Below are 18,262 nucleotides of genomic sequence, written 5' to 3'. Positions count from 1 at the left end.
TAACTCATCCATTCGTTACCCGTGTGAATTAAAGAACGGATACTTATCTAGGAGTGGTGATTCAAGATGATTACCTGGATGGATCAACTCTCTGGGTAATTAGCAAGAGATCCAAACCCCAAAGGAAGAATATCAATTAAAAAGTGATTGCAGACCTGCTTTCCCAGTTTACGTATCTGATGTAGAGGCTAAATCCAGAGAGTTTTTCCGCCTAAAGGTATAGATAGAAAAGGAAGGTGAGGTAATATCTTTTATTGGGCCAACTTCTGTTGGTAAAAGAGACAAGCTTTTGAGCTCACACAGAAGCTCACCTCTTCTTGAGGTCTGGGAAAGGTATTCAGTGTCACAGCTAAATCCAAGATAGAACAGATTGTTTAGCATACAGAGTTAACACATGTTGCAAAAGACCAAGGTTTAGCGAGCAGTTAACACCTCTGCAGTCATAGGACAAAGAAGGATTAGTGGGTTACACATGTTGTAATAAGCCATAAATCCAGTGTCATTATTGAGTCCATGATTTTCAGTGTCTAGAAAAGTTATGAATTTAAGCTCCCAGGCTCATCTTTTGAATATGTTGTGCAGGTTTCCTTGGAAGACAAGAACTGAGACATCAGATATGGAGTGATGGTTTTGTGAAAACTGTCCAGTGCTTCCTGTGTTTTTGTAAAATACAGGAATCCTGATAGCACAAAGCTGGGTAACAAATCAAACCTACAAAGGGCCTGAATCTGGCAATGTTTGTATATTTATCCACAATGTGACCCTTTCCAAACTGAGATTTCTCTTAATCTGCCACGGGAAAAGAGGGGAATTAAACCCAAGCATATTTCAGAGGTCATTGTGTAGGTGGGGTATCTCCGTTTTCCATCTCCTCACTCTGAACTGATGACTTCTGCCATCTTGCAGTGCTGTACCTCCTTCAAGGATCACTGCTCTAAAAGTCAGATTTTTAGTGGATTGAAGGTTGCTGCACTGACCAGCACAAATGATCTGACATTGTGATGTCATTTTTCAGACTACCCCTTTGCGGTCACTATTTTAGTGATTGTGGTAAAAATATATTGGTCCCTAGTGTGTGTGGTATTTCTGTCTATCCCTCTGTCTAGGAACTTCTGATCTTCTGAATCTGTAACAGTAGATATGAAACATCCATTCTTTACTGGCCATTCCACTTGTGGTCCAGGAATGAAACCATAATTCTTAAATGAAAAAGTAAACAAACCTTGCACTAATCATTTTATATTGGGAAACAATCACAAGAAGAATGAAAAAAAAAGAGGTTTATTCCAGACTTATGGTAAATTTGTGCTTGATTGTCTGAATTATAAATTACAGTGTTTACCCCAGTAGCATATTACTGGCCATTCTCAATAATCTGATACATATAAATACTTGATTAATAATCAAAAGGGGAAGTAGCTTTATTTTTTTCCTGATATAAATGCCAAATACAACAGCCAAAAACAAACAAGTTGTTTCAAATAAATATGGGTGCAAATCATTTTGACAGTGTAACAAAATCTATATGCATCCAAACAACAAATTACAATACAGTAATTACTATATAAAAGTCCTAACAATGCTGGTTATTGCTGGTAGTATAAGTTCTCCCTGGGAAAGTAGGCTCAGTATAAAAATCTGCAAATAGGTTAAATATATACAGTTAATTTATTGAGTGCATAGATAACTATAAATGTATCTGTGCACAGTAACTGGGATTGAGGCACTTATTCAAATCACTATACACAAAGCCCTTTTTAAGCAGAAGGGCAAATGTCAATAGGCCTCAAATGATCGTGGTGAAAACTGAAATTCTGAAGCCATAATAAAAAGGCATTCTGTTACAGATGTATTTATAACCCGCTGAATTCTAAGAAATCCAATTTGTTAATTATGGCACAAATCTGGCAGACCGTACTGAAACCAATGGGTGTTTTGTAAGAGAGGATTTCAGGATCTGACCTCATGCATCTCACTGATACTCATCTATCTTTTCAGTGTTTCACATCCCCCTGCCCCTTTTTTTATCAGCAGCTTTAATCCCCAACAAAGCAAAGATTTTAAATAAACTGAATTTGGATAACTGCTCAGTTACCAGTCCAGTACCCTAAGGGTGCTATGCTGCTTTTTATTGTACACTTACACAGTCCTCTGAGTAATTAGTAATTGCGTTGGGCTTGTTTAAAGTAATTACTACATTGCCTAACAGCCTCAGTATTTGGCTTGTAAAATAAATGGGTCCCGGATTGACTTCATAAAAGGAATAACAAGAAGATCTTGTATCAATATTACCAAATGGCATTCCTATTTGTTAACATTCAAAAGCAGAAAAATAGCTCTAGTGATAAATCCCTAATTTCTGTTTTTTTATAACTTTTTTTAAATTACTTCTCTGCTTGTAGAAAACAGGCCCATTATAAATATTGATGTGTGCTATTATTTACATATGTTCCATTTTTACTATAGAGTCATTTATTGCTGGTTCTCTGTACATGTAGAACCTAGGGGACAAATTCTGCATTTGGCTGCGCATTACTCCCATTGATCTCAGTGGGCTTGGTATGCAGACACAAAGGCATATTTGGCCCTAGATGATTGTTGCTACTTATCTACTTCTGAATTTGAGGTAAAAGCAAAAAATATCTGCCAGTTAAATCTTTGAAACATCAGGCATGAGTTATAACATGGGTCTCAAAAACACAAACATCATTAGAGACATACAGCAAATCAATGGTGAACTTAGTGGGAGAAAGTTATAATATCTGGGGTGCCTTCTGTAAATAACTGTTTCAGGCCAAAAATGTTTGGTAACATTTGAAGGCCAGCATGCTTTCTGGCTGATTTAAACAGGAGAAAGGGAGAGTGTGGCTCTCAGGGTAAGTCTACACTGCAATTAGATGCTCATGGCTGGCCTATGCCAGCTGACTTGGGCTTAAACTGCCTTTTAGCCTGAGTCCTGGGAGCCTGAGAAAGCTGGGCACGGGCCAGCTGCGAGTCTCTAACTGCAGTGTAGACATACCCTGAGAGCACTGAAAATGTCTTTAGATCATACAGCCCATTAGAATAAACCCATAAGGAATCAGTGGGTTAGATTCTGATCTCAGTCACTGGTGCAAAGCTAGAGTAATTCCTCTGAAGTCACTGGACTCACATCAGTGTAACTCCAGAGTAAAAGAGACCAGAATGGGTCCCTCTGTGATTCTATAGTAGAGAAAGAGGATGTTCTAGAAACAGCATAAAGAGCCTGATTCTGTTCTGACACTGGTTTAACTCCACTGGCTGCAATGGGATTACTCCTGCTTTATGCGAGTGAGAGAGAGGGGTCAGACTGGCTCAGAGCAAGGACAACTGCCCAAGACTGTGGAGATGACAGAGCTTCTGTGGGCCAGCAGCTGCAGAGACACCTTTTGGGTGGATCAGGCCCTAACTGGATAAACACTGTAATGAAGCACCACTGATCCAGTCTTCTGCAAATCATGCTGCTGTCATATTACCTTAACCAAAAAGACAGAGAAAACCAGAATTATTGTTTCAAAAGTACAGTTACTCATAAAACAGCATGTTTCTCATGAGGCACAATGATTATGTATCAACTTAATAAATATGACTTGCTCCCATAAAATGTTTGTATTTTCTTCCCATTGTTGCCACTTGTAATGTGGTAACTGCCTAGTAAGCACTGAATTCTACATCACAATTCATAGCCTCAGTTCGGACAGAACCTTGTCTTCTGCATTTTGAATCTAACACTATCCTTCCCCTAGACTCTGCAATGTTACCAACTCATGAATTTTCCACCACTGGATATGCATTGACAAATACAATACTGTACAAATACTTTTATAATCCATTATAAGCATAAGAGGACACAACTGTCCAGCGTTTGTAAAAATCAAGCTTCCTTTTGGACATTATCATATTCTTTGGTTTTATATAAACTTAAATAAGGAAAAAGACAGAACAAGAAAAAAAAGTCAGAACAAATAGCTGATTGTGAGTTCCCAGTGAAGAATGTGTAATGTATCCTGTCATATGTGCCTGCTTATAACTCTGTTGTGACTAATCTAATTGTCTTTGGAAGAAATGTCAGTTAAATGCAAGGGATGAAATTCATCAGTGGTGTAACTTAACTGAAGCCAAAGGACTTCTAACTGGGATGAATCAGGCCAGAGGGTTTTCACACTCTACAGACTAACAACAATAACAAGGAAGTTCTTTGTGAGAAACATTCAGAGAGTGTCAGCATTGCACCTCCCAAGTAGACAAGAGTATAGTAATAAGAGACTTCCTTTTGTATTGCCGAGAGGGGCCCACTAGCACCTTTGGATAATTTCTTCTTTTTTTAATTGACAGAAAACACAAAAACAAAACAAAAAATCACTCCCTTGCGATGCAGTGTCTTTCACGGTAGCTCAACGCTAGCGCATGATGTACGGACATCAGGGTTGCCTAATGTGCAAAACAGGAGGTTTGGGTTGGATTCTTCCTTTATGTCTGAGAATGGTAGCAAGAGCTCAAATCAGCATTTTCAAGTTCAGTTAGAGCCATACAATCTTTTTCATTTCCAAGCATACTGGTGACCTTCTGCTAACAAGGAGCAGTTCCAGTTTATCTTTAAGGCACTCTGGAGACAGGTTCAAATCTCATGGTCTTGGAATCAAACCTCAGAGCTGTCAATAGTGTAATTACGTGGTGGCATCATTGGCTCACTGCTCCCTGAACCCTTTGTGACTTCTTTCTTCTCTGAGCTCTGTTTACGCTTGAACAACAAAATAATAATGGCAATTAAACCAATGGCAAGTAAAACGGCAGCAGCTCCACCAAAGATCGTGATTATGTTGACCTCTGGGTTTCTGTTATTCAGCTCCCTGGGGAGAATTCCATTGACTGTAACTTCTCTTTGTGGGATCTGTTTCTTGTTGGTGCGGTCCAAAGCTATGTGCTGAATGTTAGTTCCTCTGCTGTTTTCTATGCCAATTTCTTTAGCAAGCTCTGGAGCTTCTTTGACCCCTCTCTTCTGACGTATCTGCATTGAAGTTCCTGGATTCCCACTACTAACCAGAGAGTGATATTGGTACTCCGCACTTCTTTTGCCAATACCTCGGTTGGCACTTTCTTTTGATCTCACAGTGTAGATTGTATGTACGTACCATTCTCTACCCAAAGACACCTAGAAAACACAACATTTGTTCAACATTACCCACCTCAATGATGTGGTTAAATCCCAATACAAACTGAGAAGTAAATTGCAAGCTATTTCATCATCTGATCCTGAAATGCCCGGACTGCACTTCTGAAGCCATGCTCAGAAAGAATATGCCACATGCCAATCTGCCCAGCACCCCAGCAGGAATTGGCAATCATGCCACCCGCTACACACAGAGTGTGGAGCCCGAGTCCCTCCATAGCCAGCCTTCATTGCTGTCTGGTGCAGATGGAGGAGCATGGGCTATCTCCTCCCTCGTCTTTTTTGGTGATGTTGTGTCATTGGCCTCACAGAGTCCTTGTGCAAGGACCAAGTTATGGCTGTACTCCATAGAGAAAGAATCATTGCACATTCTGCCCACTATGCATGCCCAACCAGAGGCGAGCCACAATTTGGCCTTGTATTTGCACCAGCTCATCAAAAAGAGGGCATGCAATGAACAGGCCATTTCATGTTCGCAGCGTTGTTGTAGCCATGTTGGTCCCAGGATATTAGAGAGACAAGGTGGGTGAACTTTTATTGAACCAACTTCTGTTGATGAAAGAGACAAGTCTTTTCAGACCTGAAGAAGAGCTCGTGTAGTTTGAAAACTCGTCTCTTTCACCAAGAGAAGTCGGTCTAATAAAAGACACTACCTCACCCACCTTGTCTCTCTAGGGCATTTCATGGCTAGTCCATATCTAGTTTTACTATGTTTACCGCCATGTGAGCATTACCTTCCTATAATTTACTTTTATCCCCCCACTGCCTACCTACCATCATCGTTTGCCACTCTCATTGTGTTGTCAATCTAAGAGGACAGAACAAATGACTATATTACTACTGGAAAAAGAACCCTTAAATAGCAAATGGGATGTTATGATCTCTATGCGCCAAATTGTGAAACCCTTACTTACATGGGTGAGCAGTTACTCATTCAAACAACCCCACTGGTTTTAATGGGACTCCACATGTGCTTAAAATGTTCAACAGTCAGAGTAAGGGCTCCCTATTGTTTCTTCTACTTGGTTATTTTGACCTTCCCATCTGTTTTTGCAAATGTTATAGGGGAAAAGTAAAATTTGTATGGGCTGCATAAATCAAGAGGCTGAGCATGAATGAAAGATATGGCATTGAGAAAGTAGTTGGTCCCTTACCTGCTCACTTCTAGACATTCAGAGGTTTTGTGCTTTGGATGGTGTAGAACGGTTGTACAGAAAGTGATACTGTTTCGGTAACTTTCGTTAGCTGGACTTTGCTGAAACGTACTTTCAACCTTAACTCAGGAAGCATTTGTTTGATTTTGCCAAGTTTTTTTTTTTAACTGACCATGAAAAAGTTTATGTTGGGTTGGTGTATAAAGTCCAGAGGAGAAGAGCCTTGCTCTGAAAAGTCTTATCAGGTGCATTTAAGGCCTTATCCAACTCCTGTTGAAGTCAGTGGGAATCTTTCCATTGACTTCAATAAGAGCTGCATCAAGCCCTTAAAGTTTACTGTCATAAGAGTTCCCCTGCCCTGTGTGCCCCTTCCAAGTTCCCCCACTTCATCTCTCTCTGAGACGTCAATTCCAAGAGCTGTTAGCACAGCTCCATGCCAATCATAGTCCACTGTTCTCCTTATCATCACTCATCCTGAACTTTTCCTCTCTAGATTTCCCCCACCTCTACCTCCCAATCCAGGACTGGAGTCAAAAGCAGGTCACTTTATCATCATTTACAAATAATTTTAAACTTTGCAGTGTACGTATGTACAACAGCTTGGTACATTAATGACCTGGCTGTAGCCTCAAGCATCTGGAAAGGGCAAAAAACAAGGGAAAATCCCACAAAAATAGGACAGAGAGCTGCAGGGGATTGGTTCAATCTCCATTAATATTCTGGGCCCTGCTTTCATTTATACTGGTTTACACCTATGCAAATTCACTGGCTTCAAATGGAGTGACTTCAGATTCACACCAGTGTTGGTGTCCTTATTCCAGTGTACATATCCTCAAGTTCATTATTCTAATAATCAAGTATTTCCTTATATGATGCCTGACTTTATTTGAGATTCTTAGAACAGTATTCTTGAGGTTGACCCATAGACTGCTCACCTGAAACAGTGGTGTTGAGTCTACTTTAAATCCATCTGAGCCAGGTTGCTTGACTAAAGGAATTGCCTCAGGATCATCTATGGCTAGTCTTGCATTAAAATGCACATTTCCAAAGCTTGTGGCTTGTGTCTCTGGCTGAGCTTTGTCCTAAATGGTGAAAGAGAAAAATAATTCTGTTTGTACATTGTACATTCGCACATTCACTTCCGCAAAGAAAGAGGTTTTTATATTCACATGGAAATGCAACTTTCCCAGGAACATAATCACCACATACTATTTTACGTAATCTGGTGGATTCCTAAGGGGAAAAAGTGCTCTTCAGCAACATTGTGATTACATCTGACTACCACTTCTTGTGTAGGTTTTCCTGTTTTGAACCATATAATATATGTAGGCTTGGCAGATTTCCATACTTTTTAAAATAATTTTGATGGAAAATATAGATGTTTATTTTTAAGCATTTTTAAAATTATTTATTTAAATTTTCACAGGTGTGGGAAATTATGGGGCAGGTCAGACAATATGGGCATCAGACAATCATTTAATGACAGTAGATGTTGAGATTCAGAAAGTTAAAGCTTTAAACCCAAATTGTCAACATCACATGTCAACATACATAAAGTAAATATCCTTAAATCAAACTCTAATAAGTTCTCAAGCAGCATTTTGCTTACTTTGCCCATCTATAAACTTTAATTATTATCAATGGAAATATGTTTGTGGTTTGTGTGTGTACAGTGAAATCACTGTTCACCAACTTTTACTGATAAAAATCTAATCTTTCCAAGCTTAAACTTATGAGACTATACAAGCAACATGTCATATTGTTATCTTGACAAGTCACACTGTAAGATATGCCACAAGTGATGGCGGGATTATCCACGTTGTAACCAGCCCATGAAGGTACTGGATAACAATATTATGCCCTAACCAAGCTGCACTAGACTAGAACTGAAGTCAAAAACTTGATGGAAGCTGCTAGGTATGTTCTTGAGAGACCCTTGCCTGCAGCAGGCTCAAAACAACAAATGGTGTTGAAAATCTGGAAAAAAAATTACACATGCTTTTTATTAAAAGCAGAACACTTACCACAATCTTAAACCTGTATAAGAGGGATGGAGAATCAGCTAGACAGCCATATTCTGCATTTGGTGGACTATACTTGGGTACATATCCATCTGCTCCAGTGCACAGGAAAACCTTCTCAATGCTACAGTAAAAGGAATCACCCAGGTTCTGTACTGGATCCACCATCACACGACCATATATAATATCACCTGAAAACAATCATTGTTTCAAATACAATATATTGTTCTGTAAAGCAAGTATCCAAGTACATCAGATGAGCTGATGGTGGCCAGACACCTGTACAACAAGCACGCTCCTTTTAACATATTGGCCTCAATTCTGAGTTGTTCTCCAGTCCCTTTACGCAGCTCTAGCAACATAAATGACCTGGAACCCAGGTGGATTTTCCCACCAGGAATCTCGCTGGCAGTAGGGAATGGGTTGCATTCCACGGCTGGTGTAGTCCTACAACACCTTCCTGCAGAACTCCCAGTTTAGGGGTTTGCCTGAGGGGCAGGAAGAGGCATGGCTAGAATGCACTGTGCTCCATCTATTCTGGGCCAGCAGAGTAGCCCATAAGTGGCCATTGAAGGCTGCTCTAACTTATAGCATTCACTAGGGCGGCTCAAAAATTGAGTTGGATGCTGCTGGATCCATAATTCACAAGGAGCAAAGGTAAATAGAGCCACTTTGGTCCCCCCCCATCCCATCTTGGACTGCAGCCTTTTGTCTTCTAAAAATGTGTCTGAAATAGCAAGATACCTTCTTCTATGTCAGCAGGACCTTGGCCATAGGGCGTAAGAACTTGTTAATACTTAGTCAGATGGGCAGTACTTGGCACCAGTGAAAATGACATCTACTCTATGGGAAATCATTCCTCTATTTCCAGAGTGGGTTTTTTCCCCAACTCTGGCTTCTTAACACTTGATTAAATTTGTTCACACCTAACTTGACAAAACTGGAGAGAGACATACGGAGTTTTTAAGACTTTCTGCTGCCTGCCAAAATTTAAGGCAGGTTTTGCTTGCTAAACCCATAAAAGACTTGTGGGTTGTCAAAAAATATGCAACAAAAGAGCACTGCCAGTAGCAGACCATGCTAGTCCATGGCCAAGAGTCAAACAAACATCAGAATGAATAGACACTGTGAATTTATCTTGAGAGAGATATATGGCTTGTTATTTATTATGTATATTACAGAAGCACCTAAAGGTTTTGACAGAGACTTACGTCCCATTATGCCAGGCACTGTACAACCACATAGTAAGAGACAGTCCTTATCCTGAACAGCTTACATTCTAAATAGCCAAGACAGACACAGGCTGGGTAATTTGCCAAGGGTACACAGCAGATCAGTGGCAGAGACATGGACAGAACCCTGGTCTCCTGAGTCCCAGTCCAGAGCTCTATTCGCTGGATCTGGCTTCACCTTCTTGGGGTGTGAGCTTAGACCTTGAAAGCAGCAATTTCTGGGATCTAATCTCAGTTTTGACTTTGATTTCCATTGAGAGGACAAATCAATTAATCTGCTTTTTTTCCCCCATCTGTACAAAGAGGATCTACGTGCCAGATATTGGCATCCCATGCACTATCTTCGGGGGACCATATTGTATTAATTCTCTGCATCATTCTGGGCCAGGGATTGTATGTAGTGCCATGTGGGAGGGTTACCTCAGCTCCTCCAGGAATCAAAAACAGTTGGTGGTCATTAAGGTGAATCACTTAGGTTGTAAACACCTCTAGAGAGTACCACTCCCTGGAAAAGCTTGCATATACTGCTTCAACCTGGGTTTTCCAGAGACTAACAGCCATGGAAAGGGCTTCTGGCATAAAAAGGCTGAATTTATATGGACTTGGGGCCTTCTCTTTCTGATCCAGCAATTGGACAGGACCTTCTGTCCAAGGGGGGGTCTCAACCCATGAGGAAGAGTTGGAAATACTTTAGCCTCCTATGGCCCCACAAGACTGACTGGTGACTCCTGGTATATTTAGTGGGTGCTTAAATATGCTTATGGTTTTTATAGGGGTTCTCTGTAATGCTTTTGTCTTAAGAATAAACATGTTTGCTTAGACAGAACGGTGTGGTAACTTGTAACTGCTGGCAATACATTGTTTGTAGCCAAACCACAGGCGCTGGCCATTACGCAGACTGGCTTGCTGGGGATATCCCAGTGTAAGGCAGGGAACTGAGCAGCCTTAAATCTTCCCTGTCAGGAGGAGGAGGACAAGGGTTTGTGCCCAGAGATAGATGATGACTGGAGACAAGATACCTGTCTGGGCACTCCTGGAGTGGACCACAGAGGTGGGAGGAATACAGGTGCAGTTACCCTTACCTTTTAGGGATGTTGTTAGAGGATCAGCAATGTTTGTAAAGTACTTAGAATATGAAACTGCTATTATTATTACTGCTGCTTTGAGAAGTGAGCAATGAGCGGAACAGGTCTAACCCTGAATGGAGACCAGAATATGATCAATTCCCATTTAGGCTTGGCAAAAGCAGAAAGACACGTGGTGGTAGTTTGTTCTGATTGAAAGAAAATGCTGAAAGAGCGAAACACAGTAAAAGGATGTCACATAAATTAGCCATCATCTATGTACTATTTTACCTTCTGTGAAAGCAACATCGCTCTCCTGCCCAAATCCCATCGAGCCATCAGATAACCAGAGAGTCTTCTTTGAGAGGAGGAACATCTGGGTATTCAGGCTGAACTCAGCAGCCACTGGGTCGCTGACCTAAAATACAGCATACAGTTCTTCAACATGCAGTCATTAATCTGGTCTGTGTATTCACCTATATGAATATATTTACTGTGAAAAGTCAGTTATTTACAATATTCATTTCTTAATTAATATTAAAATTAGTGTCTACTATGTTTGCCTTTATATACTTGATACAAATCAATTTTAAATTATGCATATTACAGTAATACCCAGGGTCACTTCAATCAGTACTGGGGCCCCATGAGGCTGTGCACTCTACAAACACAAAACTGAAGACATTCCCAGAGCTTACAATATAAATATGGTCGAGACGTGACAGGTGGCATAGAATACAATGGAGGAGGGTGGCAGAAGACCAGAGCAACAGTAACAGGAGAACAAGGATACATACAGTTTGGAGATTGCACAGGTTTTGTTTTTAAAAAGATAAATAAACAAGAGATATTTAAGAACCACTAACAAAAGAGAGAATTCTATTTTTTTTCCAAACGGTAAACGAACAACCTTCTCACTTGCTTTTGTGTGAGGCTGATGGGGTAAGTCATAAAAATACCATTAGAAACTATCACTAGAAGTTATGCAGCTGACCTACTCATTCCTCTTGAAATCACTTTTCCACAGAACAGACTCCAAAATATCAAAGCAGCAGGGTTTAGCAACTGAAAATGTACAACTGAGGCTCTCCTTATAGACCAACTGCTACTCTCCATGGAGATGAAACTTAAACTGTTTATAGAAGACATTCCTATCCTATCCTATTTGTTTGGAATTTTTCAGTTTTAATGCATGGATTCAGGCTACAGGACTAAAGTCCTAGAGGTTCAAAATTCAAATGCCTCATTCACACAGCTGGGTTGTGTTGTTTTCACAAGCATGTGAAAGAAAATCAAAAGTGTCTGAATCAAACTTTTCTTTTAGAGAGAGCAAATGTCTAATGAATAAGAAACTGGAAGTGTATTTTCAGCTAGTAGCACTGGAATTTAGCCAGGCAATTTATAGTAGCGTTAAAAGGAACTGTATAACTGAATCTTATATAAGATATAGTTAAGCAGTTCCCATTAACACTATATATAGCTGTGAATATACCCCTGACACTTCCTCTTTTAAGTTTATCCATTTATTTGCAATTTCACATGAATGTCTCACTGTCACACACTGATTAACTTGTGGCTGTTACAGCCGTACTTTAACCATACAATTATTTTCATGAGGGAAACACTTTAAGCAAAGGTTCTCGCTAATATAACATGTAAAGACTATTTGGGGTGAGAGGAATATCACCTTACTCGCTTTTAATCTTTGACATTCGCACCAATATTTAACTATCATCACTGCAGATGGCCTGATTTGTGTATGGATGAAGAACATTGTGGGAATTCACTAAAGGGCATACCAGAGGACCTCCTGCAGGAAAGCCACTGTGATCTCTGCTGCACAAAGAAGGAGAAGGATTTGGGGAGGTTGTGCATGGTTTGTATACCCCAGTGCAGCATGGATCCCAATTCCTCCCTAAAGGAAGTGTGCAGAAGGCATTTAAAGGTGGGAGAGGGACGAGTAGGGAACGGAAAAAAAGGGAGAAATCTGCTTTGTGCAAACAATCCTTTCCCTACTGGGGTAGCAGGGTGCTGTTTACAAGGATACTAGGATTCTTTCTTACTGGTCCCCAAGATACTGAGGCTGGGCTTTGGGTAGCAGAGTTGCCACTAGCCATGAAGTTACACTGTGTCTTGTAGAAATAACATGAGGACAGTGCTTTCCCAGGGAGAGAAAAAAAAAAGGACACAAAAAGCTTCAACAAGGAAATGTAAAAACAAAGTATTAGAATGGGAGACACCCAGAATATAAGCACCCTTCCCACTTGATACTTGATTTTAAAAAGAGCCCCTCATTCATTCATGGTGCAAACAATTCCTAAGAGGGACAACATAAAAATATCCATCATATTATTCTATTTTAAAAAATTGAAAAAACACACAGGCAAGGTTGTGTAGTCCAGTAGATAGGGCACTAGACAGGGAGTCAGGAGAGAAGTTCTACTACCATTTTCACCTCTGATTTACTTGGACCTTGAGACAAGTGACTTAGAGCTTGCCTACATGGTGCCACAGACTGGTCTACTTGTGTGAACTGTAAAGCACTCTCATATGTTATGCTCTAACTGGCCAAGGGAGACCCTGCAGGTGCCAACTCAAAAGTATCTAGTTCGTGTTGATGTAGTCCTGTCTCATACAGGACTTCATTAACACACACTATGTAGAGGGTCTACATGGGGCAGTTAGAGCACAGTATGTGAGAGCGCTGTACAATTTACACTCCGTAGACCAGACTGTGTTGCCATGTAGACAAACCCTGAAGCCTACATTGTGATACCTGTACTCATTGACTTAAGTGGGACTATTCTTGGAACAAGGTGCTATTACAATCTGGCCCTTCACCTTTTGTTTCTTCATCTGTAAAATGTGGATAATAATGCTCACCCACCTTTGCAGAGTCACTTAAAATCTTAAGCATCAGTGCTAAATATTATCTGTCTATGTATCTGTGTTCCTACACTGGTGCCTATCATGATGATGATACAGTTTTGGGATTTCAGTCCAGTCTCCAGTGGATAGTTATTCACCACAAAAGCCACGACCAAAACTGGCAACAACTGACACTCTATTAGCTGTCACAGCAGAGTGGCCAAAGATCACCTGGGTCTTGAGGCTAAGGGCTGGTCTTCACTACCGGGGAGATTGACGCTGCTTCAGCAGCAGGTGTCAATTTAGCAGGTCTAGTGAAGACCCACTAAATTGATGGCAGAGCGCTCTTCGGTCGACTCCGGTACTCCAGCTCTCTGAGAAGAGTAAGGGAAGTCGATGGAGAGTGTCTCCCGTCGACACAGTGCAGTGAAGACACCGGGATAAGTCTACCTAAGCTACGTTGACTCCAGCTACGTCATTCACGTAGCTGGAGTAGCGTAACTTAGGTTGATTTACCCCGGGAGTGAAGACAAGCCCTGTGACACACTCTCACTCCTTCAGTAATCCCTCCAGGTCAAGGCTGAGTCACCCTGGTGGGGGTAGCGCAAGTAATTTGCACTGTCATTGCCCATTCTGTACCTGTTCTGTGGAGAAGGAAAGGACTCCAGCCTCCAGGACTGTCAATCCAACATCCTTCATGACTACCAGAGAGATTTTTAGAATTGAAATAAAAATTTGCAAAAATTTCTTGATGGTACCTGTTGGAATCGGATATCGAGGTCAAATGTGATTGGCTCTCTAGGATTACAGATCACTGGTACACTGTACTCCTGGTGAGGTACCGTGGTACAAGCTATCAGCTTCACGGTGTATGTTCCAGAATAGTCTCGTACCTGGTAAAAGCAAAGGAGAGACATGGCACTTCCACTAACATATTTCAGAACTGGGACAGAGCAAACCAAGGAAGGGAAAGCTGTGGTTTTACCGCAAAATCTGAAACAAAGCTCCACTGCTGTATTGGTTTGTTGTACGTTGGTTCACTCCGCACAAGGCTGAGGCTAAATGTCAGGCCTGGGTGATCAGCTGACATAACCATGGAGCTCAGAGTTGAGGCTAGAAAGATGTCAACAGACAAGCTTGTCAGTTTAAATGTCTAGCTGCAGATTCTCAGAACTTGAAAAGCATTCCCAGCGATTCTGAAGCCACAATATGACGGCTGATGCCAATACATTTACAGTGCATTGATTTTATTAACTGAAATGAACAAAACCAATTATAGTCAACACAGCTGAGCCTGCTTGACTCTTGTTCAAACATCTGTTAAACAATCTCTTATGGGGCTATGCAACCAAAGCTGTATAAAGATTAAATTTAACAGAAAGGCAAAACAGGGAGAGTGGAATGGTAAAGATCTATAATCCCTCCTATTTTTAACCTGGAATGCCAACCCAGGGAACGTAAAACAATTTCTACTGCATTGTAACTTTTTCAGCTCTGCCCTGCATGTAAAACGCAATATGTATTTTAAAAGTAAAGAAAGAGTGGAATTGCTATGAAGGAGCTTTTTTGGTTAATGAAACTTGGTTAAACTAAAATAATATAATTAATGATGCTTTTTTTCTTCAACACACTATTGTATATGATCTTGTTTGGAGAGTTTAATTTATTCAGATATTCTTGTTCACCTCCAACATTCATGTCCAGAAGTACACTTAGGCCCCGACCCTACAATCTATCTGTGCAGTTGGAACCATACTCCTGCATGTAGTCTAACTGAAGTGAATGGGGCACAAGGGTCAACCTGCATAGATTAGATTGCAGAATCAAGGCCTCAGATATCATTAAATGCCAGTGAGCATTTTATTAACAGCAAAATATGGTTCACACACTCTTTTCTATTCTTGGAAAGGTAGATATGATGGTCAGATCCTCATCTGGTATAAGTCAACATAGCTCTGCTCAAATAAATGGAGCTATTCCAATTTACACCAGCCATGGATGTGGCATGATGTATTTGAAATTCGATACACATTATGAATTTATGAGCGTAGAGCAATGGTCTTCAGCCTGTGGTCCATGGACCCCTAAGGGTCCACAGTCAAAGCCTAAGTTTTCCAAAGGGGTCAGCACCTCCATTCAAAATTTTTTAGGGGTCTGCAAATGAAAAAAAGGTTGAAAACCACTGCCATAGAATAAAGCCCCTGCTGCTGAGTGCAGCACATTAAAAAGATCCAGATTTTAGTATTAGGAATAAGATAATAACCAGTATAAAACTCGCAACTATGAGATATTATCAGACCTCAGAATTGACTTACCAGGATGAGACATCACAAATAAACCATGAAATCGGGCTTCAGTCTTGAAGTTGACAACCAAACGCCCTTCTTCACTGATGCGCATACTGGTTGGGTAGAGAGAACCTGCCAGCAGATGCCAAGTAGCACTGATTATTCAGGATGCAAATGGATAATAAATGAGTCATAGTTTGATGAAACATTGTCACCCTTTTATTTCACATTGCCAAGTCAGTCAACAATTTGGCAGGGAGTCTGCTGACAGCCTTTGGATTTACCCATGGTGACTGTCAAGTAAGAATTTATGTGAAGGGCCCATACTTTGTGTGATACTACAGTCTGCCAAAGTATAAAACATGCCTCCCTGGAACAGCAAGGATTTTGGCTTGGTACCCGCACTCAAACATTCATCTAGACAGAGGGAAGACCATAGCCCCGTTTCACTCTTTCTGGTGCAGGAAAGTGCAAAATGCACCTCTTTACACTTATGCAGACCACTGAGTTCAAGCAGGGATTTAGGCAACTGACCTCCCTTTGGGGTTTCCACTGAGGGAAGATAACTTTAATCTGTGCCAGCTCTTCAAGAGGATTCCTACCAGTAGAAGCTGCTGAGGGGATTGTGACAGAATATACCCATGTTCACACCCTACATCCTATTGTAATAATGTATGCCTTGTGAGGTATCATTTTAAAACTCTTAACTTGCTGATCAATAAAATCATGAAAAAATGCACCTAGCAACATTATATGCAAAGCTATGAACATAAGCTAAAATCATGACTGAAATATGTTTCCCAGATAAGTCTGGGTAGTCACCGACCCAGCTCCTCAGAGACAAAGGGCAAGCTGATGCCTCAATCAGGAGTCAACAAGGCTGATGGACCATTACCAGCTAAGTGGCCATTCTTTGGCAAGGAAGGGGGCACGGACAAATATCTACATCTTAGCAAAGAAACAGCATGGAAGCATTTTTCAAGAGGGTGACAGAAATTATAAAAGGAGGGACAAGCACCCCAGGGCACTTCCTCTCTCCCCAGTCTGTCTCTGGCATTGCATCTAAGACGACAAAGGACATGCCTAAACTTGCAGATATAGAGCGCTTTGAGTTAAACCCAGCTTTGGAGAGCGCAGTAGGGAAAGTGCTGCAGTCTGTCCACACTGACAGCTGCAAACGCACTGGCGTGGCCACATTTGCGGCACTTGCAGCGGCATTGGGAGTGGTGCATTATGGGCAGCTATCCCACAGAGCACTTCTTCCCACTCTGGTGCTGTGGCTTGTGGGAAGGGGTGGAGAGTGCGGGGCATTCTGGGTCCTGTCCCAAAGCCTCGTGATGCATTGATTCGCATCCCAGCAATCCCTGTGCTTCCGTCCGCATTTGGCGCCATCTTTCAACGTTTTTTGTACTGCGCACTCTGTCTTCCCTTTCAGTCTGCAGAAATGGAGCCCGAACTGCTGAGGAGTATGCTGACGAGTCTCGCCAGCATGTCACGTTTGGCAGTCGAATTATTTCTTATGATCCAAAGTGACAGTGAGGGCTCCGACAATGATATCAACTCGAGTAACGCATATGACACGAGTTTGCTTGTGACATTCACGGACATGCCCACCACCGTGGAACATTGCTTCTGGGCTCGGGAAACAAGCACTGAGTGGTGGGATCACATCATCATGCAAATCTGGGATGACGCGCAGTGGCTGCAGAACTTTCGGATGAGAAAAGCCACTTTCATGGGACTGTATGAGGAGCTCGCCCCCACCCCGTGGCGCAAGGACAGGAGATTGAGAGCTGCCCTGATGGTGGAGAAGCAGGTGGCTATTGCAATCTGGAAGCTGGCAACTCCAGACAGCTATTGATCAGTCGCTAACCAGTTTGGAGTGGGGAAGTCGACCGTTGGAACCATGTTGATGCAAGTTTGCAGAGCCATTAATCATATCCTGCTCAGAAGAACCGTGACTCTGGGTAACATGCACAACATTGTGGATGGCTTTGCATAAATGGGTTTCCCTAACCGCGGAGGGTCGATAGATGGCACACATATTCTAATTCTGGCACCAGCCCACCTAGCCTCCGAGTACGTTAATTGGAAGGGGTATTTCTCTATGGATCTCCAGGCACTTGTGGATCACCGTGGGCATTTCATTGACATTAACGCAGGCTGGCCTGGAAAGGTGCATGATGCATGCATTTTTCGGAACCCTGGCCTGTTAGGGAAACTGCAAGCCGGGACTTTTTTCCAAGACCAGAAGATCACAGTAGGGGAAGTCGAAATGTCCATTGTGATCCTTGGAGATCCCGCTTACTCTTTAATGCCTGGCTCATGAAACCCGACACAGGGAGCCTCGACAGCAGCAAGGAGTGGTTCAACAATAGGCTGAGCCAGTGCAGAATGACTGTGGAGTGTGCTTTTGGCTGTTTAAAGGGCCGCTGGTGCTCTCCGTA

The 18,262-nt window shown here is 41.7% G+C and overlaps 1 protein-coding gene across 1 annotated transcript in view; it reads right to left on the bottom strand.

The window, feature by feature from the left end:
- Nucleotides 1-1,267: 1,267 nt before the first annotated feature.
- The window catches only part of FREM2 (FRAS1 related extracellular matrix 2), a 212,164-nt gene continuing 195,169 nt past the window's right edge, over nt 1,268-18,262 (bottom strand). The window contains exons 18-24 of the mRNA XM_038386548.2: nt 15,843-15,947; nt 14,513-14,640; nt 14,286-14,420; nt 10,951-11,077; nt 8,367-8,554; nt 7,278-7,424; nt 1,268-5,170 (exon numbers count right to left, since the gene is read on the bottom strand). Of these exons, the coding sequence (XP_038242476.1) occupies nt 4,658-5,170; nt 7,278-7,424; nt 8,367-8,554; nt 10,951-11,077; nt 14,286-14,420; nt 14,513-14,640; nt 15,843-15,947 (1,343 nt within the window). The 3' untranslated portion in view covers nt 1,268-4,657. The remainder of the gene's footprint in view (nt 5,171-7,277; nt 7,425-8,366; nt 8,555-10,950; nt 11,078-14,285; nt 14,421-14,512; nt 14,641-15,842; nt 15,948-18,262) is intronic.

Source organism: Dermochelys coriacea, chromosome 1 (genome assembly GCF_009764565.3).
Source record: "Dermochelys coriacea isolate rDerCor1 chromosome 1, rDerCor1.pri.v4, whole genome shotgun sequence".
NCBI lineage: Eukaryota > Metazoa > Chordata > Testudines > Dermochelyidae > Dermochelys > Dermochelys coriacea.
This window is presented reverse-complemented; position numbering and strand designations above follow the sequence as displayed.